The sequence below is a fragment of the Maylandia zebra genome, linkage group LG6, assembly GCF_041146795.1.
Source record: "Maylandia zebra isolate NMK-2024a linkage group LG6, Mzebra_GT3a, whole genome shotgun sequence".
Lineage (NCBI taxonomy): Eukaryota > Metazoa > Chordata > Actinopteri > Cichliformes > Cichlidae > Maylandia > Maylandia zebra.
In genome coordinates this window covers 33823307-33848526 of record NC_135172.1, presented here as the reverse complement: position 1 = coordinate 33848526, position 25220 = coordinate 33823307, and the positions used below count along the sequence as shown (strand labels likewise).

Below are 25220 nucleotides of genomic sequence, written 5' to 3'. Positions count from 1 at the left end.
ATGTATATGATGCATCAAATCTATTCAGGTAGGTGAGCTTAATGTTCATCTTAAAAAAACAACAAACACAAAATAACTATATCAAAAACACAGTCAGAGTAAGTTGTGTTAACGCAGTAGCCTTGTTAGCTCCTTCTTCTTTCAAAGAGACACTTTCCCTTCATTGATGGCATCATATAATTCATCAGTGACAGGCTGATAATGTCCAGCACGACTGTTCAGAAAATAAATCTTTTCACTCGAGTTTTGTGGCTTGTATCCTTCCTTCTGCAGCCGTGTCTTCTGAATTTTGAAAGTACCTGTGAACAAGATAAAAAAAATATATATATATAGTTTTTATGTAATTTTATAAAATCGCATTGCCGTTTGAATGTTTTTTCACTGATGTTCACCTGTAGTGTCAACAGACGGCATGAACCGAAGGAAGACAGGGCGTGCGTAGGAGGGCAAAGCTTTTTGTACACCGATCAAGAATGCATCAAGGTCCAACTGGTTTCCCTCCTGAGCTATTGCTGCCATACCGGCCTTCCCTTCCACACCTGAACACAATAAAACACAGAGTATTCATCAGCTTTTGAGTCTGTTTATTTGCCTGAAATGTGCCGATGAAATAATTCATTTCATCCATACCTGGCACAGACACTCCATAGACGGCAACATCGGTGTGTCCCAGTAGTTTGCTGAGGACTCCCTCCACCTCTGTCGTGGAAACGTTCTCCCCTCGCCAGCGAAAAGTGTCGCCGCTGCGGTCCATGAAATACATGTAGCCATAATCATCCATCACCAGTATATCACCTAAAGCACAGACAGTGACAGAGCAATAAAATAATCATCATTCTGATCGCTGAAAATGAATGACAGTCGTGAAAAAGAACGTATTCACAGGACTGGGAAATACTAAGTATACCTTTACTGCTTCCATATAAAGAAATAAGCAGCAGCCAGATGCTTTTTAATTTTGAAAAAGCCAAAGACTCTACAGGCTTTAGTTAGCATGTTAATTAGATCAATTAAGAGCAAGTATGGCTAATTTGTAAAGGTTACCAAACAGAAAAAACCCCTCTTCTCTCTAAAAACAATATGACACAGCTTAGGTTTGCAAAGCTGCATCTGAACAAACCTCAATACTTCTGGAATAATGTCCTTTAAATAGATGAGATCAAAGTAGAGATGTTTGGCCGTAATGCACAGCACCAGTTTTAACTACAATCAGCTGTCAAGTACCATGGTGGAGGGGTGATTTGGGTTTGTTTTGCAATCACCGAGCAAAATCACTGCTCTTTAAGGCCATCTGTCTGACAACTAAAGCTTGGCCAAAGGGCCACCATTCCAAGCACATTATTAAGTCTGAAAAAATCCACAAAAAAAGAAATCAAGGTGTTGTAATGGCCCAGTCAAAATCTAGACCTCAACCTGATTGAAATTCCATTGTGGATGATAGGAGAGCTGTAAACAAACCAATGAACTGAAGCAACTTTGTAAAGAAGAGTCAAAATTCATCCAGAACAATGTGAGAGAATGACAACTCACAAAGCCAGAAAATGACTACTTTCAGTGAGGGTTGAATTCACGATTCACAAACTGCTTGAATGAAAAAAATGACAAGCTTGCTCCTCACAATGCACCATCATCTGGCTTGGAAACTGTCATAGCCAGGGAGCAAACTTTCATTGCAATCAATGATCCTTGACACTAAAGTTGATGTTTGCTCTGTGAAAAAAAACGATGTCTGTGGTGAAATTACAGATGCAGCAGCGAAAGTGTTCCGAATGGGACTTTCACTGCTGAAAATAGCGGCAGTACTGGAAGCAGTCCAGTCGTGTCATGATCATAAATTATTTTCAGTTTTCTTATGAAAACAGAAGCCAATTAAAATGTGTACTGCATGTAAAAACTATAAACAAAGGTAAAAGTTCATATGGCAATTTAGCATCTGCAGCTTTCTTTTTCTGGATACCTGTGAGATGAAGCATGTTCGATATTATAAAACTGGAAATCAAGAAACAGACAGTCCATCATTATTATTCTGACTAACATTAAAGAGACAAAATAAAACATGCCTGAAATATAAGCAGAGTCTCCCATCTTGAACACATTGCGAGCGACTTTCTTTTTGGTGGCATCCTGATCAGCGTAACCGTCGAATCTTCTGAGCGGATCGGTGTGGTTGATGTGTCCCACTAACATGCCTGGCTCTCCTGCAAAGATGAAAGATTATTTTTGCATTTGTTTCTCTGTATTGTAGCTTTGCATGTATGTGTGTGTGTGCATGGTGTTACCTGGCTCACAGGGTATACAGAGGCCTTGTGAATCCCTCAGTAGTTCCTTGCTATCCTGCTGCACCCTGACCAGTCTGATGGGATAAAAATTTGGTAGGATGCGACTATTGAAGCCACACGCCCCGACCTGGATGTGCAAACATACAGTATAGCAGGTACGTAAAAAAGATGTTGTGTTTTAAATTCTTTAGCTTCCTAAGAAATCAGTAAAACAACATCCAGGTAAGCATACCTTTCCATCTATGTTGAGCAGGCTGCAGTTGCACTCTGTGGCGCCATAAAATTCCCCAATTCTTTGGATTCTAAATCTCTTGACAAACTCTTCCCACACCGAGGGACGGAGTCCATTACCGATGGCAACACGGACCCTGTGACGAGCCTCTGATTTTCCAACAGGCTGGGCCAACAGATAACGGCAGATCTCTCCTATATATTGGATTACCTATGTGTGCGCACAGACATAGAGGTACAATTACACACTAAAACCGAATCGCAAGTCTTGTTTATAGAACTGGCTCAAGAAAATCAATAGGACATTTGGCCTGTGGCTAGGCACAGTTATTGCACCAGTGTGTACTCACAGTGCAGTTGTGTTTGACACAGTCATCCCAAAAGTGACTGGCTGAGAATTTCCTCCTGATTACAGCAGTCAAACCAAAGAGCAAACACTGGCCTAAACCCATGATGTTCCCTGTAAATATCCACATGAACACATGAGCACATACAACAAGGATTTCTGTGAAGCAAATATATACTTGTAAACTTGTTCTTTCTTTTACATATTGGCAGAAACAGTATCCCTCCTAGTCAACCATGCCAGCCATTTGAACAGTGTTAACACTTGAAAGCATGAAAGGTGAAAAGCTTTTCAAAAGACATTTAGACATTTATTAAAATTTCACTTATGAATATAGCTTGATTTTGCCTTGACAGTTACCAGTAGACCTCTTTTAGACCTCTCATTAAAAGAAAATTGCTCAGTGGGTAAACCTAAGTCCTTGATTTCGAATTATGTTGAAGTGAAAAACTTTGTAATAACCTAAAGATGATAACATTTGCCCTTTTTTACTGTTACTTTTGAACCAAGTTTAAAGAATTTAAATTTAAAGTTATTCTTGTTTGTAGTTTTTTTTTTTAACCCATGATGCATTCTATGCTCCCCTGTCATCATGTTTACTGCTCACCTTCATGTTTCAGTCATATGTAGCCTATTTTGTTTACTTTCTTTTTCACACTGAAGATTAATTTTTTCGTGTTTCTTATTTCACTTTCTGCTTTTTGTTGCTAGCCTGTACCACCTGTACCTCTGCCTGCTTCCTGTCTTCTCTTGGTGTGCGTGTCTGTCCTATGTCAGTTTATTGTCACATTGTCTATTTGTTCAATGTTTTTTTTTATCCTATATAAAGCGTGTTGAGGCAGCTGTTGTTGGAGGTTTTGTTATGATGTCGGAGACTGATTGCAAATAGTTGAGCCAACTGGTTGCCCAGAGATTGAGCATGCAACACCCTCAACTTTGGACAACCACTTCTGATTGCAAGACAATTCCACAGGTCAATTGGTGGGGCAACCTGCCTCTGAAAAACTGCCGTCCATCTGCAGTCACTTGCAGACAAATTGGGAAATGTTGCCAATAATCAGTCTCATTAACAAACACAAACAGATTGCTAACAGTGAGTCAGTCTCAGCTGATAAGCGGAGCTTGTCTGCAGCACATCTCATTCAACTGACTGCTGGCTGCTTTTGATCAAGGTTTTCAAGCATCTATGTCATTTTGCAGCTAATCGTTCTGTAGCAACTGAATCACTATTTCTCGAGGAATTTCTGAATTTCTGTTTGAAATCTTTGAGGTTCTGCTGGATTCTGAATAAGTTGTTCACATGACTTTGTCGCCAATGTGATGCTCCAAAGCTGCCAGAGTTCGTCCCTGACTGCAAGGCAGCCTTTCCAGAGGCAGTGAAATTGCAAGTTCATTGCACACAGTTGCAATAACTTTAGTCACGCTCCAGTCTCCAAACACTGTTGTCCTGAATGTGACTTTAGGGTTCTTCTTCTTCTGCCCTTTTTGGTATGGATTCATGTTGTTTTCTCTTTTGAATTTTGGTGTGTTTGGGGATTTTTGTATCGGCCAATAAATAAACTTTTTGTTTATTTTTGCCTTCCTCCACATGCTGCATTTAGCCCAGAAAATAACATCACTAAAAGTCCAGTGAGATGAATGTCTGACTTCAGGAAAAAATGTATTTTTAGTATAACAATAAGATTTGTAAACCTCAAATAGATTTTACCATTTATCAAAGCCAATGGAAGTAAAAATAAGTACTTTTTAAAAATGGGGTAATATATTATGTTAAAATAGACATAATAACATAAGAGCTATGAAGAATGATTCTGATTGTTATTATAATGACATCATGCTTGTACAGATGTGTAAGAGTGGGAAATCTTACTTTATATTGATTTTAAATGTATTTTGAAAACATGGATGAGAAGAAACAAGGCCTACCTGCAGAATGATAGAGAGGAAGGCAGTTGTAGATGATGTCATCAGGACGTAAGCCAAAAGAATGAAAACCAAAAGCTGCGATGCGGTAATACCTGACAAAAAAGAACAACAAACTAAGTGACAGAAGTCATCATCATTACTTATGTCATTATTTAAAGGATTCTCTTAAAAGTGCAATTTTATGACTGAAATGTCGTAGACATGTCTTACAACAAAATTCAAAAAGTTTTATTAACTGTTGATAAAACTGTTTAGGTCCCTCAGTGGACTGCATCACCTTTGCAGATGTTTCCACAGATAAACTTACCGACTGTGCACCACTACAGCTGCCTTTGGCATTCCTGTTGTACCAGAAGTGTAGATGTAGAAAAGCCTGTCTGCAAATACAAAGAGAAGAAGAAATTTCCATATTGCATTCTCAAAACCTTTTGACGGTGTTTCACATGGGTGGCATGCACCGTGACGCTCCCGTCATTCTTTACATATTTTTTTGTTACTCTGTTTTCTCTCCGTCCCATACAGGCTAATCAAGTAAAGACTTGAAGCGTGTCAACAGAGGAATGCTAAGCAATAACAAAGACAAAAACAATACCTTTGTTAAAAATAAGAGAACAAATGCACAACAATATAAACGATTGAATTGAACATGGCCAGAGTTGTATTTGCATGCATTATATAAAATAAAAGATAAACATTGTTCATAGTCTTGAACTTTGTAGTAACTTGATGATGATTCTTTCCATTTTTTTTCCATTTTTTTGACACACATGTGAGCTAAATTAGAAAAGAAAAAATACGCAAGACAGCCAATTTTGGCAGTCGGCCATGCACTCTAGCAGGCAAAGACTTGCTAAGGACAAGAATGTGTTGCAATCAAATCTTGTAAAATGTCAAATGCAGCATACCCCTACCCACGTGCACAAATTCTACAGAGCCTCACCATTAAACTCTTTCCTTATCTTGTAGGGTGGTGGGTGTGTGGGTGAACGGGCCAGCAGAGAGTCCAAACTCTGAACCTGAAGCTCATCCTTGTCTTCCTGCTTACCAGTGCTGAACAAAACCATGCTGGGCTGTAACATGCTACTCACCTCTGTTACAGCTGGAAGACAATCAAAAGTGTGAAAAATGTAAAGCAGGCAAACCAGCACATGTTTTATTAGCTGTTTTATTCCACCTCTGGCCAAATAAGCTCTGTATTTATCTTATAAATAAAGTATATTTAGTTCCCACCTCCAGTCATCTCCGATCCAAACACCATCGCTCGAGCTCCAGAAACACTGAGACAGTGTAGCAATGACTGCTGTCTAAGGTTGTAGTTGATAAGAGCAGCCTCAACACCTATTATAGCAAAACCCAGCCATAAAGCTGCCATTAAAGGCTGACTTTCCATGTACAAAGCCACCACATCACCCTCAGTCCAGCCCTGAGCCAAGGCCCAGTGGGCCACAGCGTGGCATCTCTCCTGTAGCTCTCTAAAACTCCAAACCTGAAATGAAATGAAAATGCAAAATCAGTCATCTTAATTCAGTTTATCCGCTGTTTTAATTAAGGTGCTATGTTTTCTTTCTATTTGTTATTCTTGATGAGACCTCACCTCTCCTGTGGCCTCATATATCAAGGCGGGCTTGTCTGGGTGTTGTGTCACTACCTGGGCAAACAGGGCAGGGATGGTTCTTCGGTTTCGACGATGGTGATACATGGAAATTCTCACTTTAATTATAACAGCCAAACACCTTTTAGACACAAAGAAGAGGAAAGGAGAACGGGGAAGGGCATTTGCAAACAGGAACGGACCAGCATAGAAGCAAATGTGGGACAAGCCCATGCAAACTACCTACTTACATGAGGTCTCTTTTAACAGTATGCAAAGCTATATGAATGTTCTTCCAAGATCCCATATGGACCAAGCACAGCCCTAGCCCCACCAGCAGACTGCAGAGCCAGGGGAAGGAGCGCAGCCACACAGTGCCCAAACCAATGAAGCTCAATATGACACCGATCTTTCGCTCCATGATCTTATCTCTGAGAATACAAACAATGACTTCAGGCACAAAAATCATGAAAATACACTCAACTGAAATCTCATGAGATGAGGCTTACCTCTTAAAGATTCTTAATTATGATAGTCCAAGAGAAAAAAATGGATTCAGCAGCAACAGTGTGCTGTGACGAGTTAAATGTCAGCTTCACTGTTAAGTTGAGTAACAGCACCAGAAGCAGCTCACAGAGCTGTCAGATGTTTCCAAAGCCAGAGGTGAAGTGCCTGATAAGAGGCAGCACGCAGCAGAGAGTTGCACAAGTTACAACCCATGCAGTTCCTGCGTCACTGCAGAGCCAGTGTGATTCATTACTCCTGAATCAAAGTGCTGCCGGTCCTGTTTATAAAATCAGAAATGTGTGATTTCATGATTAAAATTATTTACTGGGTGCATGCATAGGCACGATTTCTTCATCTGAATAACTACAATAGATTACTCACTTACAATCAAGGAAGAGTTTAATCATCAGTATTTATTATTTCCCAGAAAGGCTAATGAGCACCAAGGTTTTAAAAGCAGAGAGAAGTTCAATTTTATTGAATGTGTAGAAGTTATAACATTTGAATCCATTAAGTGTATAGGGCTTTCTTTTAAATCATTACTAAATAGATCATTTTGATTAAAGCAGTTTTCAAAGGAAAATTTTAAAAAAAAAATCCATAAAGAATAAAAAAGACTATTTGGATTCACAAGCAGTATAAAAAACTATGCTTTATAAATCATTCCATTCCATGGAAGAATGGATGGATCTGGAATTTACATCAACAGCAACTCAGTGCCAGATAAGCGGAAGAAGATGGATGGATCATGGATCAGGTCCATTCATGGGGAAAAAAGGTGGTGTGTTATTGATTAATGCTAATAAACCACAATCTTCTTTTCAGATGAAATAGAAGCTTTAATAAATCTTATGATGCACATTCTTCAAAGAAAACAGTACCAAATATAAACAGAACAAAGTAAAAAAAATAAGTTCATATAACTTACATTCACAATACTACAAAAAAAAGCATGTAGCTATTTTCACATTGATATCCATAGCATTGTATGAAAAAAAGGTTTGATGGCCATAAAAGTGCAATCACACTTACCAACCGAAGAACAGGGTAGATGTTAAAACCAACAGCGAGGTGACTTTAATATATTTCGCAGTAAGGATTAAGACAATAAAACAATCGAAATGTTTCCTCATACTAACATCTTTGTCGCTTTTTGTTTTTTCTGTAACTGGAAATATATTAAAAAGTTTATTTTTACTCTCCAGGATCTGTAACTGAGGCTGGTGCACTGTGTGAGTAAAGAGGCGCGGGATCATCATATTTATCATCATGGAAAAGTGCAACAAAATAAACAAATTCAGGTCTGTACAGCTCCCATCGCTTAAGTTTTACAGTAACTAAGAGTGTGTAAAGGCACATTGTGACTGCTCACAGGCTTAAACACAGTTTGCTTGCAGGAAGTTGCAGGCTTATCAGTAGGGTGGGTCTGTTTTTGTGAATTGCCCACTCGTTTTGGGACAGATTTAGAATTTCAAGTTCACAATTTTGAGAATAAAAAGAAAACCCTTGAAATATGCACTTGGGGTGGGGAAAAAAAGGCACAGCTCAGTTGTTAATCAAGGGCGAGTCTTTGAAAATAGCCACAAGTATTATTTTCTTTAAAAACACTTGCTTTGTTCGTAATCAAAGAAGCAGACATAAACTCCTTGCAAGAACCCACATGGGAACAAGGGGAAACTCATCATTGGTAAGCTGCTTCCGTTGCAGCCTACTGTTAAATAGAGTACATGGAAACAAATATTATCCGACAGTAACAGCAAACATTCCCAATCTTATATACAAACAGCCATTTATGCAAAAACAAAAATACAAATATGTAAAACAGAACAATTTGCATGCTCATTTTTTTCTTGTAGCCTACATAACATGGACTTTATTGTCTGCACTGAAAATAAATACTAACATAATTATATCATATGACTTTGAAAGGAATACAGCTTATATTATTACTGTGATATGTTCTGCGTGAACCAATAAGCCACTCGAGCAGCTTCACTTTCACACTCCTGAATAAACACTTTTAATAGCCGGCTTTTTCATGCCTGTGACTTTAATGACATTTTTTTTTAACTCAGTGATAAAAATCTGTCATTACCAGTACGCCTTGAACTACAAAGAGTACTACAGCACACAAACAATGAGGAAAATAACCATATTCAGGAGGTAAATCGGACCTTGCGACCTTGTAAGTAGCAAACGATGCTACTGGATTGAACTGAAATTTGGTCCCATTAACATTACGTTACCTACGAGGAATAACCTGTGCTTAACAGGTCACAATTTCATTTCTTACTGTTTTATGATGTGACACTTTAAAGACAAGCTATAAATGCTTGCTATCAGTACCTAAGAATGACATTTTATTTTGAAATAAAGGATTTTAAGAGGACTTGGATAAAACTAAAAAATATAGTTTAAATGTATATATCCAGGAACCACTTTATTTCTTTTTTTCCCAAGTCACCGAGTGTTGGTGAATCTGCCAACAGCCCCCAGCCAGCATTGTGTAGTCATTTAGTGAGTCACTGCTTTTAGACTTCACCGGAATCAAGTTTAAATGAAGAATTGCTGTAGGTGACAAATTAGGCTGAATGTGTGATAGTCATTAAGTCTTTGGAGGAAAGCTTTAGCTTGAGCTCTTCATATTTGTGATTCTCCTGTTTGCTGCCCACTCTTTGAACCCTAAAGGGAGACAAACCACACGGTTAGACACAGAGTAATTTAAAGCTAATAATTACACACCCCTAGTAGATTAAAAAGTACCAAAGTGCTACCAGTGAGAAAATGCAGTTCTTTACTTTCCACTACAAAGTGTGCTTGTGACCGATGATGATATCCAGTGGTATTATTGCATGCTTACTTGTGATTGACTGCTGGAGGGATTTGTGGTGCTTAGGTCTGAGTATCTCTTCTTCTGTGACGTGCAGATACAGGAGAGGAAATTGGCATATTCCTCTCTCACCTACAGAGGGCAACAGAACATTAAGAAACAAATCTGTGTTGCCACCTCGCATACTGACACAATCTAGCATGTTTGTCACTGCTTTTGCCCTTTTCACTGATTTTATTTAAATATACATTTTCATGCTGTTTTAATTTCGGTCTTAGCATCATGTCCACATGAAGCTTTACACAAATATACTGTGTTCGTACCTGTTTGGACAGCAGACAGTGCATGATGAAGACCAGTGCGCCCTGCAGGCTGTTGAAGATGGTGAAAATGTACGACACTGCAACAGGGGGATCCTCTTGAAACAAGAAGACCCCAGATACCCACATCAGACCCAGAATACACATCTGGGCTACAGCTGTCACAGTGAAAGCTCTGCAGACGGAAAAGAAGGATGGGAAAAACGGTAAGTCAATAAAGATTACCAGAGAATGGTAAAGGTTACACACGGATGACTCAGTTACTACATCAGTGTTTGGAAAGCCCCATTAAAAGTGAAAGAACACAATGAGACATGTGTTCTAGGCAAAGCAGCTACAGAACAGATCATTTTAGTTCACTTTGCTTTCTGCTGAATGTATGTGGAAGCAGAAAAGCCAAAGGCTAATGATAAATATAAAACAGAGATTAAAAGAGGCACTCTTAAAAAGAAGTTTCTGTCAGTTTGCTCTGTATGGCTCCTTTGTTCTATTTATTTATCCAGCCTAGCTGAAGTTACCAACTTAGAATCCATTTAGCAAACAAGAAGATCGAAATGTGAAAAAGAGACTTTTCTTCCACAGACAGAAATTGTTGGATTATAATTTAATGCCTTCTGACTTTTTCCTCTACTGAAAAAAAACATCTTTCTCTCTTGTTTCTGGCACATGAAGTTCACTTTCCCAACTCCTTGGACTGAACTACACATCATTCATGATCGACTAGCAAAAAGAACAAGGGATTCTTTTTCTTTTTAACTCTAATGTTTTTTGCAGCTATGAGCGGAGGGTCCATGAGCTAAGTATGAGCCTACTGTAGGTAGACAGGCGAGACAAAATCCATTAACAGAAGCTCATCAGGGAGCTGTCACAACTAAGAAAACATTCCCTCCATTTTTTCCCCCTCACAAAACGTATTCTTTCTATCAAAGCAATTCCCAGTCCCGAAGCTGCCATATTGAATCTATATATTGTACGTTTTATAGTTACACAGTTTGGTCATGCAGTGGAAGGGGTTACACATTCAAATTAATACACAGACTGACTTAATTTTGTGCAGGTTGGAGAGGTCTGGGTTGAGGCTGGCAAACTTCTGGGCAAGTTTCCAGACGGTGATGATAAAGAAGAAGACATTCACAAAGATGACTAAGCACACAGGCCCGAAGAAGCTCCAGACGAAGCCGTCATCCGTGGACAGCCAGCAGCTACGTTTAGTGATAAAACACACATTCACAACAGGATGTTCTTTGCTTCACTGAGATAGCATTAAGTTTATGCAACCTACTGATGTCATTACTATTAAGCAACTGTAGAAACACATGCACAGACAAGGCTTCTCTGGTCATCACTTTTAGTTACTGGAAGACTTACTATTTTTTAGTGCCGTATCCGTTTGGTCTAACGCAGGCGGATATAACGACGATAAACAGAGGCGTCCCGTAGCCCACAGCATATAGGTAGAGGGGCCGCATGGTGGCATTGAACACCAGAACAACCATACGGTACAGCTGCACCCCTTCTAACAGCATCCAGGTGAATACCGCCAGGAAGAAGAAATGGAGCATTGCTGCAACAAACCTGCAGCCACCCTGTAATGTGAAAGGACACAGAAAAAGAACACGTCAGAGAGGAGAAAGCACCGCTCTATCCCCGATCGTACAGCAGTCAGCTGCTTGCAATGTTTCTGTGAGTGAGAATTATTCACACAAACATTTTCTATTCTCCAAATGTAATTAAGACCACATGAATAAGTAGCTTAGCAGCATTTTACATCTTTACTGCCAATGTATTAATGGAGCAAAGATGTACATAAACATCAGAAAACACAGTACCACAGCACCAATTCTGCTCAACTCATATGGACAAGGATAACAAAATACACCATTTTAGCATGTAATGCTTCAAGGTCAGACATCATTTTTGCTTATCGGGAACCTTCAGTCATGTGATCTCTCTGAAGGAGAAGAGACTACAAAGTAACTCTTGACAGCTGTGAAAAGCACAAGGTGTGACAAATCAAGCCAACAGCAACACTTTAAGAACACTTTAACAGTGGCCAGGCTCGGCTGTTACTTTGTTGCTGTCAGAGTTAACCACAGATAATTCCTCGGTGCCTGTGTTCTGCTGAATCCCAAAACCGATCAATAGATTAACAGAGAGAGAACTAAAAAGAAGCATCAGGTTAACCAGCAAGCTGCTACCTCGTCTGCATTATTAGGTAATTATCCACTTGCCATAATTATCACAGTTTGTTATCCATGTATCTGTGGAAGCTTATCAGCTCAAGGACACCTTCTCTCAGTGTTGGCAGATGCTCCTGGCAAGGCTGAAATCCTCCCACGGTTTTCTGAGCTCATCATTGTTTACAGTTAGTTTGTATTACTTCCATTTGCAACATATGAGCACTGAAAACAGTCTAATTATTAATGAGACAAATTATAAGTGGGTTTTTGTACTTTTGAGGTGCTAAAATATCCAAAAAATGGCATTTTACACTTGCTAGGCCAGGTACTGTTCTCTGGTACCATCCTGAGCTGCCACCCTGCCTCAGCAGTACTTCTTCTGGTCTCATTCAGATACAGGTCTTTTCTCATTATTGCATTGGTTAGTTTATAGCTGAGCTGCTGTAACAAGCCAGTGTGTCTGATCAAAATATATTCTGTTCTTAGTCAGATGAATAAACGACAGCATTAAGAGGTAAACAAGCCTTTGTCTTTTTTTTGCAGAGTTGTGATTGTGTAAAATACACAATTCAAACAATCACAGTTCAAACAGTGAAGTGTAATTAAGTGTGACTGCAGTAGGTAATGTCAGCCAACATTATTTCAATTAAAAATTAGTCCTTAATGAATGAAATGGCATTAACTACAACTAAATGGGAATAATCAAGCAAAGCACATGTGGAATAGGTTAGGTTATGGGATAGATTCTGATTCAAACTGAAGTTTTCTTTGCAACAAACTTCCCTGTGCTCATTTTTTGTAATTTTCTGCTCCATTCTGAGCCTACTCCAACAATTATTTTTTTAAAAAGTAAATTTTTTCCCCTTTAGAAAACCCACAAGGGTATTCTGCTTTATCATGTCAGAAAGCGCCATTCGAGATTTATTTCTGCAGGAATGCTCCAGCGTTAAAGTGAGAAAGACTCTGCTTCACAGCAGATACACAGAAAGATAAGTATCATGTGAAGATATTGCATGACACTATATGACAAACTAGTTAGTTACATTAACTATGATTTGACCCACATTCTCAAGTACAGGCCATTAGCTGCCGTTCCTGGCACAAGATATTGTTGTTACCACGAATGCTGGTGAATTTACATATTCTCTTTAAATAATGTAGAGCATGTCACATGTCACATCCTTTTAGAAACGTACCACAGGTTTAGTTTGAGAAATGCCAGCCAGGAAGATAAGATCAGCTATGAAGAGACAGATGCAGAGGTGCAGGTGGATGGTGGTGCGGGTTCCCTGTATGGAACGGCAGAACTTGAAAGTCAGGATGCAGAGTGTGAGACACAACAGGGAGATGGTCAGTCCTATTTTAGTCACCAGCTCGAGCCCATAGGTGTGCTGGAAGAGAAGACAATAAGTGTGAATGTGAGTGCAGCTGGTTACCAGTAAATAACATTTTGTTGCACATTTCTTTTCAAGATCATAAAATCATTTTACTTATAAACTTATAAAGTAATGCTATTCTAATAGAAAATGATTTGTATTTCATTGAGGTTTAAGTCATGAACACTGATGACCCTTACCCTATGTTTTTAGACCGAGTAATTTTACATTTGTTCTCCCATGTCTTGGGAATTAGGGGACAAGAAAAATTTCAAACTGACATGCATCAGAATTTGTTTTGTTTTTTTATCAAGATATAGCGTTAGGTTTGGGGTCAGGGTCACCGATGAGGTCTTAAACCTTACATGGTTACACTTTTTTAAGCTGTTTCTTACCTCGATGGGGTGAAGAGCCATGAGAACAGCAAAGCTGCTCAGATGGTTACATGTACATATGGTGCGTGAGGCATTGGAGTCCTGCTTAGAACAACCATCTGTGGACCAGGCCCCTGTCTCGGTCCAATATGCACAGATGTAACTCACGTTAGTCGATTCCTCTATGTCCTAAAACCAAAACAAACATGTCAAAGACGCGATTTATGTTTTATTTACATCTCTTGTTCTTTTGCTCCTCATGTTTGTTACTGTGAAGCTCAAAAGAAGTAAATGACTGATTTTAAAAAAAAGTGGATGTGACACAGGTGGGATTACCTCAAGATGTCTGAAGGTGATGTTGACAGAGCGGCTCAGTTTCTGAGTCGACGGATTTGAGACCACCACAGACACAACTTTAGAGAAGACCTGGTAGGAGGGGTCCGCTCCGTTTTCTTTAGCTCCTTTGACCATCTCGAAAGACCTGTTCACAGAGCTTTCAAGGTTTTTGTAGCTCAACAATGCAGCCACAGCAAAACCTGTAAAAGATCCACAGAATATTAGAATATTATAAACTTATTATGACTTGAACTGGACAGAAAAGAACTGATATTTACCAGGATATTTTCCCGTCCCGGCTGCTGTTGTCCAGTCTGTGTCCAGATAAGCATATTCACTGGACAGACGAATGTCTCCAGTTGGTCGAGTCGTTCCTCTTTGAACAGCAATCTGTGCATCTATTCAAGCAAATCACTCTTTTCAAATCATAACACACTTTGCATCCTAACTATTAGTTCCCAAGATGGAAATCATCAAGTTCATTAATTCAAAAGTGTTACCTATCTTGTTGTTCTCCATCTTAGTGTGGTTGTCTTTTAGCTGAGGCCCAATGAATAAAATCGATTTCTCCACAGCAGTGAGCAGCCCGCTCACACTTTCATCGATGTTCTGGGTTCCAGGAGACAGCATCGCATCGGTCTCTGTGAAAAGTTTCTGTCACAAATAAAAGACACAGAGGGGCGATTGTGAATACTGCGTACGCATTTGCATTTGTTATGAGTGTATGCATACTTGTATCTTTTCCTAACCTCCAGTAGCGCATCTCCATCAAGCTTTACTTTGCTGCCAGTTCCAGACAGGGCCAAACAGCTGTTTCTCATCATGGACATGATGTTTGCCAGGCCCCCGAGCAACTGGGAGACACATAGACAGAGAATAAAGACACTATTCAGCCTGCCCCATTCTAAAGTTCATGTATTTTGAACCTTGCGAGGCCATAGGGTCGTCTAGAGGAGCAGGTCCTACGTGATGTGCCAAAGCAAACTGGTGTACTTGTGTGCGAATCCAGGTGTGCTATGAGGTTTTTTGCCAGCCAGATGTTATTGTCAGAATAAATAAGTAACTTTGAAACACCTGATAAACAGAATTTGAGCTAGATGTATTATCCATTTTTGAACTATAACTGGCTTTATATCTGTGATTGTTCCATTATGTTGATAATGATCATAATTTTATTTCCACACTTACCTGTGTTGGCTTTTTCTCAGCACGGAAATTATCACAATCGAGTTCTAGACAAAACAAAGCATTAGGTTATCACCACACCGGCTGACTGGGATTCTTGCCTCCACCATGAAAAGAGTGTGTGATAAAAAATCTCACAGTAAAGGAACAAAACTATGCAATGTGCTGGAAGACAAGCCACAATCTAGATTCTTGAACTGATAAGTTCATACAGAAAGTAGATAGAGTGTTGAGTAAGCCCTGATATCAAAAACGAAACTGAGTCCCAAAAGATAAAAGAAAACAAAACCACAAGCTGCATGACTAAGAAGGGAAAAAAGGGACTTTACTCAGGAAGCGCAGTGGATGAAATTTGGTTTTCTTACTACTTAAACATGGTGGTGTAAAAGATGGTGAAAATATAGTCTGCAACTAATACAGTGACGTCTGTGTCAGGAAAATTGCAAAAATGCAATAAAGGTGTGTTGCCTAATGTGAAGAATATGAGGACATAAAAGCTGTGAAATGCACTCGTTTATAGGAAATAACAAAAAACTGCACACTTACTTGAGCATGGTGTCCTTTCCGCGCTGTAATTGGTGTAGCCATTTGAGCAGTTGCACCAATAACTCCCAATAATATTATTACACACTCCATTGGGTCCACACAGCTCTTCTTTATTTTCACTGTCTGTGCACTCATTAAAATCTGTGTAGGGATATAGAGCAGAGGCATAGGTAATGGCTCATACTCCTCAAATGTAATAATTTTGATTAGACAGAAACAACTCTGAATATAGGAGGTATTGGTCCGTCCTTCAAAAGAATAAACGTCTCTGAAATGTAGCTACCCACACAGTCATGTGACTTTTATGATGCTGGTAAAAGGATCTTAAGGAAAGAGTTAAACTTTCCCAGCAAACGGTGTTGTGACATCTTGTCTTGTATTTTGGGATCACTAAGTTCTACTTTGCAAGTAGAACTTGCCCTTTACATTATGACACTGTGTCATAATGTAAAGGGCCTATAAGACTTTTTAAAGATCATATCAACACTAGCAGAGTTTTTGTAAGCTTTCATTTTCTCTTGCTGGCTGGATGCTACTGTAAGCCTGATCTCACGCTCTCTCCTCTCTCTCTTTTGTGTGTTTTTGTTATTGGAGACAGATTTGATTTCCTTTTTTTATGTTGAGCTTGTTTGTACTGAGTGGGTGTACAGATAAACACACATGTGAAATGTATGAAATAGTAGAACTTGACGAGAATATTCAAACCCAAATTAGCAAATCTGGGGGAGCATAATTTTAATATATTCAGCTCCATGCAATACCTATGGAAGCCCGTTTTCGCCACTAAAAAAGAAATAGAAAGTATCAATTTTAAGAAAAGTAAACCGAAATTTCGACTTATTTTCTCGAAATATCGAGTTATTTTCTCAAATTTTTGACTTATTAACTACAATTTTTGAGAAAAGTAACTCGAAATTTCAAGTTAGCTCTATCAATCAGTAATCTACGTGAATGACATCATTTACTTGTTACCCGGAAGGATATGGCGCAGAGGAACGCGCACTAAACAAATTGTGCGCATTCCTCTGCGCAAAATGTAATTAAATTTTGAGTTATTTATACTTTTTTTTCACTGGCAGAAACAGGCTTCCATAGATACCACTATCTGAACCTTGCCAAATAACAGCAGATGGAATGATCAAAACTACACAAACAATTATTCCAGTTGGAACTCGCACTTCAATATTCTGTAGTTTATACAAACACCATTATTAAAAATTCCAGAATTCTAATTTTGCCTCAGGATATCAGATCTCCTCATCATGATTACTGCTTTTATTCACCACTTTATGTTCCCATAAATAAGAAAATCGTGTATATTTTAATATTTGCTTTTACTTCACTATTCACCATGACTTAAAAACCAATCACCCCACATTCAACAATTTTAATCCATTTAAAACTTTCCAAATCTCCATACACAGCACACTTTTTAATTTAACTTAAGAAGCTTCTTCAAAAATGTAAAATGTAAAACATCAATAAATAAAATATCTTCATGGAACCACACCTGTACAACCATACAGGTAATACCATCTGGTTAAACAACTATAACTGAGTTTCATTAGATAATCCCAGATCTCTAGCTTTAGCAAACAAACTATAGTGAGCTTTCCAAGCCTGATATCTGAAAAAAAAAACCATACTGTAAACAATGGTAAGAGCAGACTGGAAAAGGGCATGTCACACACACTTACCTATGCACTGTCCCTCTGTGAAGTTAGCCTTTTTTGAACTGTGAATGAATCCATGTTGGCACTGACAGTAGTAGCTGCCAATTGTGTTAATGCAGCTTGAATGTTTCCCACATATAGATGAATTACCTATACACTCATTTGTATCTGTAGATTTCAATACAAAATCATAAAGCATACCCATCAACAGATAACAAAACACAAGATTAGGGTATCAGGCCAATCAGTCAATTACGCTCCGTTTAGCCTAATTTTACTCTTCTTGGAACAGCACCACTCAACTTGAACTGATGACACTACGTACAAAAAAACCACCATTCATCTTTACAGCTGCTTCATTGCTGTTGCTACTAACACTGAGATGGACAAATAGCAGTTGTATCTCCCAATTAATTTTTAAGCTTGTGAGAGCAGTTGCTGACATTATTGTTGTGGTCACTAATCTCTGTAAACAATGGTAAGAGCAGACTGGAGAAATGTATGTCAAACACACTTACCTTTGCACTGTCCCTGTCCCTGTGTGAAGTTAACATTTTTTGAACTTTGAATGAATCCATGCAGGCACTGACAGTAGTAGCTGCCAATTGTGTTGATGCATCTTGAATGACTCCCACATGCCGGTGGATTTTCTGAACACTCATTAATATCTGTAGATTAAATACAAAATGAAAACACATAACCATGAGTAGATAGTAAAAAATAATATTCAAGTTTTTATTTTATTTATTTTTTTACAAATGAAAAAATATCATTTCAGTTTAAAGCAAACTTGGTAGTTATCTTATTAGATTATTTTATTTGTGTCATATTTCTTTAATTAGATGCTAGTATTTGAAATGATCTAACTATTTCAAACTCCTCTACTGTTGTTTCAAATTGAATCCTTCCTGGGTGTGAGCTAAAAGTCCTAAAATGGGAAAAAATAAAGAAGAATGTCATTAAGAAAGGCCACTTTCCTATTAAACTATGCTAAGAGTCCTTGCATGATGGTAATGCCATGTTTGTCTGAGAGTTCTTGTTTTGAGAAACGGCGCACAGAAGCAAGAAAATGTCAAAGAAAAGTCAAAACCATAGGTAATGACAGATTTACCAGTGCAGTTTTTGATAGTTTTGTTGTAGCTCAAGCCAATTCTACACCGCAGAACACGATTTCCCAGTGCACATGCTAGCCCTGTGGAGAAAAAGCAAAAGAAAGAAATGTGATTAAATTACAATCTTATTGGAAATCCATCTTCTGATATAAAGAGAAACAAAGTTTTAAATAAACAAATTGTGAATGTGAAGTTGCCATGTAATATGTTGTGTCTTCAAAAAGTGTACTTCATTTTAACGTCTCTGTTTATGTTCCCATCTACAAGTATCCATCACTTTGCTAAAAGTGTGAACTATGCAAACAGAATTATTTGCTTAGTTCACAGTTTTGCAAAAGTCATTATGTTTCCTTCCTCAGTTAGCAATTTGCACACACGGTGTCCTTCTTCTGTGTTTCCCTTCTTCTACCACAATTCTGTTATTTCACGATGAGGCTAAACTGTCCCAGAGTAATGCCACAGGAAACACAGTCAGTGTTGCTCAGTGAACAGTGACAGAAAGTGTGAACGAGGCCGACTTGTTCTTATTATATGATGAAATAACCACAGACAGAAACAATACCTGATTTTTTTTAAAGACTAACCGCATGCTCGCATACAGACGACTCTACTGACCAGTGAGCACATGTGCCCCAGCTGTATGACTCCTACACATTTTTACTCTCTAGCTTTTAATTGTGTTTTGTTTCAGTCTTTGTGTGTGTTTGATCTACTTTTTAGTTTTTTACTATGTACAGCACTTTGGTCAACCTGAATGTGCTTATAAATAAATTGATTGATTGATTGATTGACTCCTCTGCCTTTTCTGCCATCTTTTGTAAGCTGCATGTCTATTTTTCTCTCTCTGTTCCTAGAAGTATATTTTGACTTGATAGACAATAAATACTTCCTTCTGTAAACTGTTTCAGTTTTGTAAACACAGGCGGGTTGTCTTTTCACTAAAGGGCTGACTGTGAGAAGTAAAGCTGATTAGTAGGTGTTGATCGGTCATATGTTTACCATCCAACATGCCTGTTTCAGAATTAAGGGGATTTTTGAGTTTGCTTGAAAAAGTCCAGCTTTTGTTTGCCTTTGGTTACAGTAATAGCATGTGAACAGAGACAAGGAAATTAATCATGCAAGAGCTATTTTGCAGCATCTTTTTTTAGAAATATTAGTTATTTAAAAATATTGTGATTTGAAAAAAAAACAGAGCCTGGTATTATGGTTGAAATTGTTATGTTATGTTATGTTTAATTTGAGAACTAAATTGCTGGCATTTGGTGATATCATTCATTCAGTCAGTTATTACTAAGGCTTTAGCCCCTGTCATTATTGTTAGACAGGGGTTTCTGTAGGCCACAGTTAATTTCAACTTTAAACCTATATTCATCTGAACTGTTTATTTTTACCACAGCGCAAACATCTAGCCAAAATTGGTTGCAGACCACATATTCAGACATGTAGTATTCCTGTCTAACACATAGTACACAATGTTGACTTTTATATTTAGTGCTGTCACAAAAGATGTCTTGAAAAATGTCATGTACTTGTTAGATTTTCACCAACTTCTGAGGGGACTAACTGACCCTTTTGCCTTTTATGTCACATCATCATTACTGAGCAGCTTGTGGAAGTAATGTTCATTTCATTCAAAGGCTACTGACCAACTTTTGACTTGGTCAGCACACGAATTCGTTTTTTGATATTCCTCACAACCAAAGACCAGGGACATTCAGTTTTGACAAAAGAGGTCAGAGTTGCAACACTTGGGTGATATAACAGGATGTTCGACACATCACTGGTTTCATCTTAACAAAAGAAGAGTTTTGCCACATATTGTGAGAGCTCAACACAGACAGGTTCGAAAGTGGTAAACACAGAAAGCGTGAAACTATGATGCAAAAAAAAAACCCCCAAAAAACCAGCAACAACAACAAAAAGTTGACTAAAAGAAGCAACAAATGCTGCAGTGGGCGATAACTCTTATTGTGTTTGTTTATGAAGCAGTGCTATAGAGCATTGAACAAGCATATTGGCATATTAGCAACATGTGTATATAACTTTATATAGGAAATAAACATAGACTGTATATGGGGAAGGGACAGCGTGTTGCCACGTGAAGGTCGGTGGTTCGAATCCACAGAATGGCTACCCTGAAGTACCCCTGAGCAAGGTACTGTCCCTACACACTGCTCCCCAGGCACCTGATTGGTGGCTGCCCACTGCTTCACTGAGTGAATGGGTTAGATGCAGAGAGAGTAATTTCCCCACAGGGATCAATAAAGTATACATCATTATTATTATTATTATATAAAAATCGCAGCACCATTGTGATGTCACCCTCTCTGCACTGAATCATACTTGTTATTAATCTCTGGCTCTCTTCCACAGCATGCCTTCTATCCGGTCTTCCTTCTCTCACCCTATGTCACGGCAGATGGCCCCGCCCCTCCCTGAGCCTGGTTTTGCTGGAGTTTTTCCTTCCCACTGTCACCAAAGTGCTTGCTCATAGGGGGTCATGTGATTGTTGGATTTTTCTCTATATATTATTGTAGGGTCTACCTTACAATATAAAGCACCTTAGGGTGACTGTTGTTGTTATTTGAGGCTATATAAATAAAACTGATTGAATTGAATTGAATTGAATTGTCAAGTCTTATTCTAAAGCCTTAAGCTGACAATTTTGTCTGTGGCCACCTTGGCCCGCTAAAACTAGATGTCATTGTGCATACGACTCAAACCTCAGTGACTCTTGTCTTACATCAGCTACTTGTCAGTCACAGGGCAGCCATCCTGGACTCTGCACTATTATTCATTTGGCTTTAATAGGGGCCAAATTTTTGAAAATGTGAACATCAAACTCTATTCGGTAAAATCTGAAGCCAGCAGTTTCGCCGACAAGCACACCAGGAAAGTGTTCACTGGGATTATAAATCAAGTGAACAATACAAACACATTTTCTCATAGGTTTCTTTAAAATCAGATGTCTTTCTGCAGCCAGATGCGTCACCCTGTGTTAGGTGTCTTTACTTTTCAGACCTGTACTATATTAACAACTTTTATACACAATCTATGGATATATTTAGTTGATGATTGCTTTGTACGTTTTAGATGTATTTATCTTAATAAAAACATGAGCTCATTAAAGAATATTGTAAGGCATCTGTACAAAGATGACATAAAATAGAGTCAAGTGAACTTCTGAAATCAGCCTACATTACATGAACCATCACTTCTGGTGTACCACTAGACAAACCAGAAGAACTAACACGAACGTCATGCTCTGATACATCTGCGGTTTATTCAAACAAGACTTGAAGATTCCTCTTACGGGGAGGCACGTTGTCTGTGATTTTTGCATATTACTGCTGACATATGCAACGGTCTGATTGAACAGCGATACTGGATTCAGGTTCAGGGTTTCTGAGGATGTGACGGTTTTTCTGGAGGTTTTTACTCGACGCCAACCAGTCTGATAAGCACAGCCATTCAACAAAAACGAATTACCTCAAGAAAGATCTACTTAGAGTTCAGCTAAGCTTCATTTATATAACACGTGTTCGCAAAAACAGTCACCTCAAGCTGATTCATAATGTAAGCTAAAAAAAAAAAAAAAAAAACCCCGGACAATCTGAAAACATAACCAAGCACTTAGCGATAGTGGGGAACAAGAACTCCTTCAACACCAAGAGGCAACTGGTAGAACCTGTGTAACGATCTGCCGCGACTGAGGGAAAGGACCATAGAGAACAACATTCAAGAAACAGAAACTGGGGGAAAAGCACACACACACACACACGCACACACACACAAGGTAAAGTCATTTTAAAACTTACCAAGCAGAAGTAGTCCCTTCCCAAATCCCATGCTGAATAGGAAAAACAGTTCCACACAGAAGTTTGTTTCTGAACTATCGCGACTATGAATGAAGTGAAAATCTGGTGGCTGTCCGCTCACAAAGGTTCAAGAAAAAAATTTCAGGTCCATAAAAATCGAAAAAGTATTTGAGTGACAAAACAAACACTGATCACTGAAAAGAGACGTCCTTTTCGTACAAGTTATTTTTACTTGTGACAGGAAAATCAAGAATGAACCTTCACCAGCTTTCTTCCTCTCTCAGATTCAGACTTTCAGCATGGGCATGTCTCGCGCTCGACTCCCCACCCCTCGCTCTCTCTCGCGCGCGAGACCTCTCTATCTCAGTCTCTCTCTCTCACACACACACACACACACACACACACAGAGACTCTCTCTCTCTCCCTCCTTTCTTTCTTTTCATTTATCAGTGTGGCCCTGTCTCCCTCACACTGCTCTTTCTTTCACTTTTCTTTGACTCTGTGTCTTTCCACATGAATACGTTTCTCACACTGGCACATATCACATTGCTTGCACACACAACCCCCCTCTGTCTACACCAGCTTTCACATTTCCCCCTACGCTCCAGTGGCCTCTATTTCAGGAGCTATTCACATGAGAGACAGAAAAGGGGGGGGGGGGGGGGTGACTGAAGAGAGGACGATGACTAACACTCAGCCTAAACAGCTGCTGCTGTACTTGAGTCTTGCCCGTAAGTAATCTTATATCCTTTCCCATTCTCCTCCAAGTCCTACTCTGCTCTTCTTCTACATTTTCTTCTTTGCCTGCTCAGCATTCAGCCCTTCACCCAGTTCCACTGACAAACCCTCTGCATTTTCTCAACCCCCAGGCTGCGAGAAAACAGACTGGAGACAGATAGAGTGACCTCTGTTAAAATGAAATCCACCACACAAGCATAATGCTGTGGTTCACAGAAAACAGCAGGGGTTTGACAACAGCTTTATATTTGATAAAGAAATAAATGCTTTTGTTGTTAGAATTAGTTTCTTACAGCTGAGGGCCCTTGCAAAGGTTACACCCTCTCTCGTCACTTCATTTCATCCAGGCTTGGTTATAGCCTTTATTTGGGCATCAGCCAGGCTCTGCTTTCCCATCTGCAACTTGTCCAAAATGCAGCAGCTCGACTCCTAACGGGCACACACAAACAAGACCATATTTCCTTAGTTTTGGCTTCCAGGCACTGGCTCACAGTGTGTTTTACGATTAGATTTTAAGTTTTTGCTTGTTTTTTTAATCTTTAAGCGGGTTAACAGCTTCTTATCATTCTGATCTGTTAACTACGTACACATCTCAAAAGATTACTGAGCTCAGCTCACCAGATGTTTCTGGTTATATGGAGAAGCAGATTAAGGCACAGAGGAGATCAAGCCTTTGTTGTAGCTGCCCCTAAACTTTAAAACAGTCTGGTCTTTCACATCACGACTTAAGCAACACTCGACATCTTCATAGCCTGCTTGAAAATTCATTTTTATTCCTTGGCATTGAAACCAGACTTGACATTTGTTTGTTTTCTGTTTGTTTTTCTTGCTTTTATTGTTTTAGTTGTACAAAACTTTGGTCAGTGTTTATTGTTTTTCAAACATTTTTGTAAAAAAAAAAAAGACATTAAAATCTATCATGTAAAGACATAACTTCTTTAACTAGAAAACAAGTGGGTGCCAATCTTTTGTATGTGCTCTATATCTTCATTAGTAATACAGGATCATTATATAAATACAGGTTCCGCCTTTAACAAGACTCAGAATCACATACTAAGACTATTAGGGTTACTGAAGTGTAATCAGCTTCCAGCTTCCAGACACATGACCGTGATCAAGAAACTGATTTTTGTTAAATCAGTTTTATGATCATGTTTTGAAAATGTGTGGAAATGCTAAAAATAATGCACACTCATCCTTATATCTATATTATTGCTTTTAATATCTTCCCATACACACTGCTTAGCAAATACATTCTGAACCATGACAAGTTACACACTGACACTTAGTCAGGGAATCATTATTGTCATATTGTAAAGGTATATCCCTTTAGCTTTATTTTCCGATGCATTGACGGCAAATATGAAGACATAAACCTTCAAAAGTTTGCCATAGGTAACAGCTGGAGTGGAAAACAGCAGACCACAAGATTATGCAACCAGTTTGACTTTTTTTTCCATTTCATTTTACTTTCTTTTTGACTCTACTGCAGCTCTATAATTAGGTTTGGGCTTTTGTTAGGTATAGAATTGAGTGATTACATTTAGCCACCAAACCATGAGTTTATAGGTTTAAGGGAAAGAACATTAAAATACACACTTTCAAATTAAACCTTAAACCTTTGCAAACTTTTACCATCTGCAACACACTTCTTTGATTTTACCTTGGTTACCCAGGTTTACACATCCTTGGTTACCATGGGTACATGTTCTGCAACCATAACAACACCTGTGGAGCCTTTTAACACACAGTGTCATTGCACGGTTTTCTGATTTCAATGATCTCTGGTTTGGTCCTATTGAAGTGCCTTGAAGATTGAAAAATATAAACTACAACTACGGTTACCTGCTGC

The 25220-nt window shown here is 38.7% G+C and overlaps 2 protein-coding genes across 3 annotated transcripts; both read right to left on the bottom strand.

The window, feature by feature from the left end:
- On the bottom strand, positions 1-7030 carry LOC101464164 (long-chain fatty acid transport protein 1). Its single transcript, XM_004539109.4, has 14 exons — positions 6883-7030; positions 6625-6804; positions 6377-6515; positions 6013-6268; positions 5723-5881; positions 5090-5159; positions 4783-4874; positions 2861-2970; positions 2512-2721; positions 2280-2406; positions 2061-2198; positions 631-795; positions 393-539; positions 1-299 (listed from the first exon to the last, which is right to left on the bottom strand). Exons 2-14 carry the CDS (start codon positions 6792-6794, stop codon positions 142-144), a joined length of 1941 nt encoding a protein of 646 aa, XP_004539166.3. The 5' UTR covers positions 6795-6804; positions 6883-7030; the 3' UTR covers positions 1-141.
- Positions 7031-7679: 649 nt separating this feature from the next.
- Positions 7680-22943, bottom strand: LOC101464439 (adhesion G protein-coupled receptor E5). Of its 2 annotated transcripts, XM_014410464.4 has the most exons (17): positions 22631-22943; positions 18812-18892; positions 18219-18368; positions 17725-17868; positions 16028-16168; positions 15485-15528; positions 15046-15150; positions 14797-14950; positions 14575-14694; positions 14297-14496; positions 13982-14149; positions 13407-13601; positions 11399-11616; positions 11074-11232; positions 10034-10205; positions 9741-9842; positions 7680-9562 (listed from the first exon to the last, which is right to left on the bottom strand). In XM_014410464.4, exons 1-17 carry the CDS (start codon positions 22659-22661, stop codon positions 9521-9523), a joined length of 2226 nt encoding a protein of 741 aa, XP_014265950.2. In that variant the 5' UTR covers positions 22662-22943; the 3' UTR covers positions 7680-9520. The 2 variants fall into 2 exon arrangements, with proteins under 2 accessions (XP_014265950.2, XP_014265951.2); XM_014410465.4 differs by lacking the exon at positions 17725-17868 and having other exon boundaries at positions 22631-22942.
- Positions 22944-25220: the final 2277 nt, after the last annotated feature.

Excerpts from the sequence above, each read along its gene's own strand:
- LOC101464164 (XM_004539109.4), bottom strand. The coding sequence starts at position 6,794 with ATGGAGCGAAAGATCGGTGTCATATTGAGCTTCATTGGTTTGGGCACT. Across the intron at positions 540-630 it reads CTATGGAGTGTCTGTGCCAG|GTGTGGAAGGGAAGGCCGGT; the intron begins GTATGGATGAAA and ends TATTGTGTTCAG. Across the intron at positions 300-392 it reads GCCGTCTGTTGACACTACAG|GTACTTTCAAAATTCAGAAG; the intron begins GTGAACATCAGT and ends TCTTGTTCACAG.
- LOC101464439 (XM_014410464.4), bottom strand. The coding sequence starts at position 22,661 with ATGGGATTTGGGAAGGGACTACTTCTGCTTG. Across the intron at positions 16,169-17,724 it reads CACAGAGGGACAGTGCATAG|ATTTTAATGAGTGCACAGAC; the intron begins GTAAGTGTGTGT and ends ATCCCTACACAG. Across the intron at positions 15,529-16,027 it reads GGAAAGGACACCATGCTCAA|AACTCGATTGTGATAATTTC; the intron begins GTAAGTGTGCAG and ends TGTTTTGTCTAG.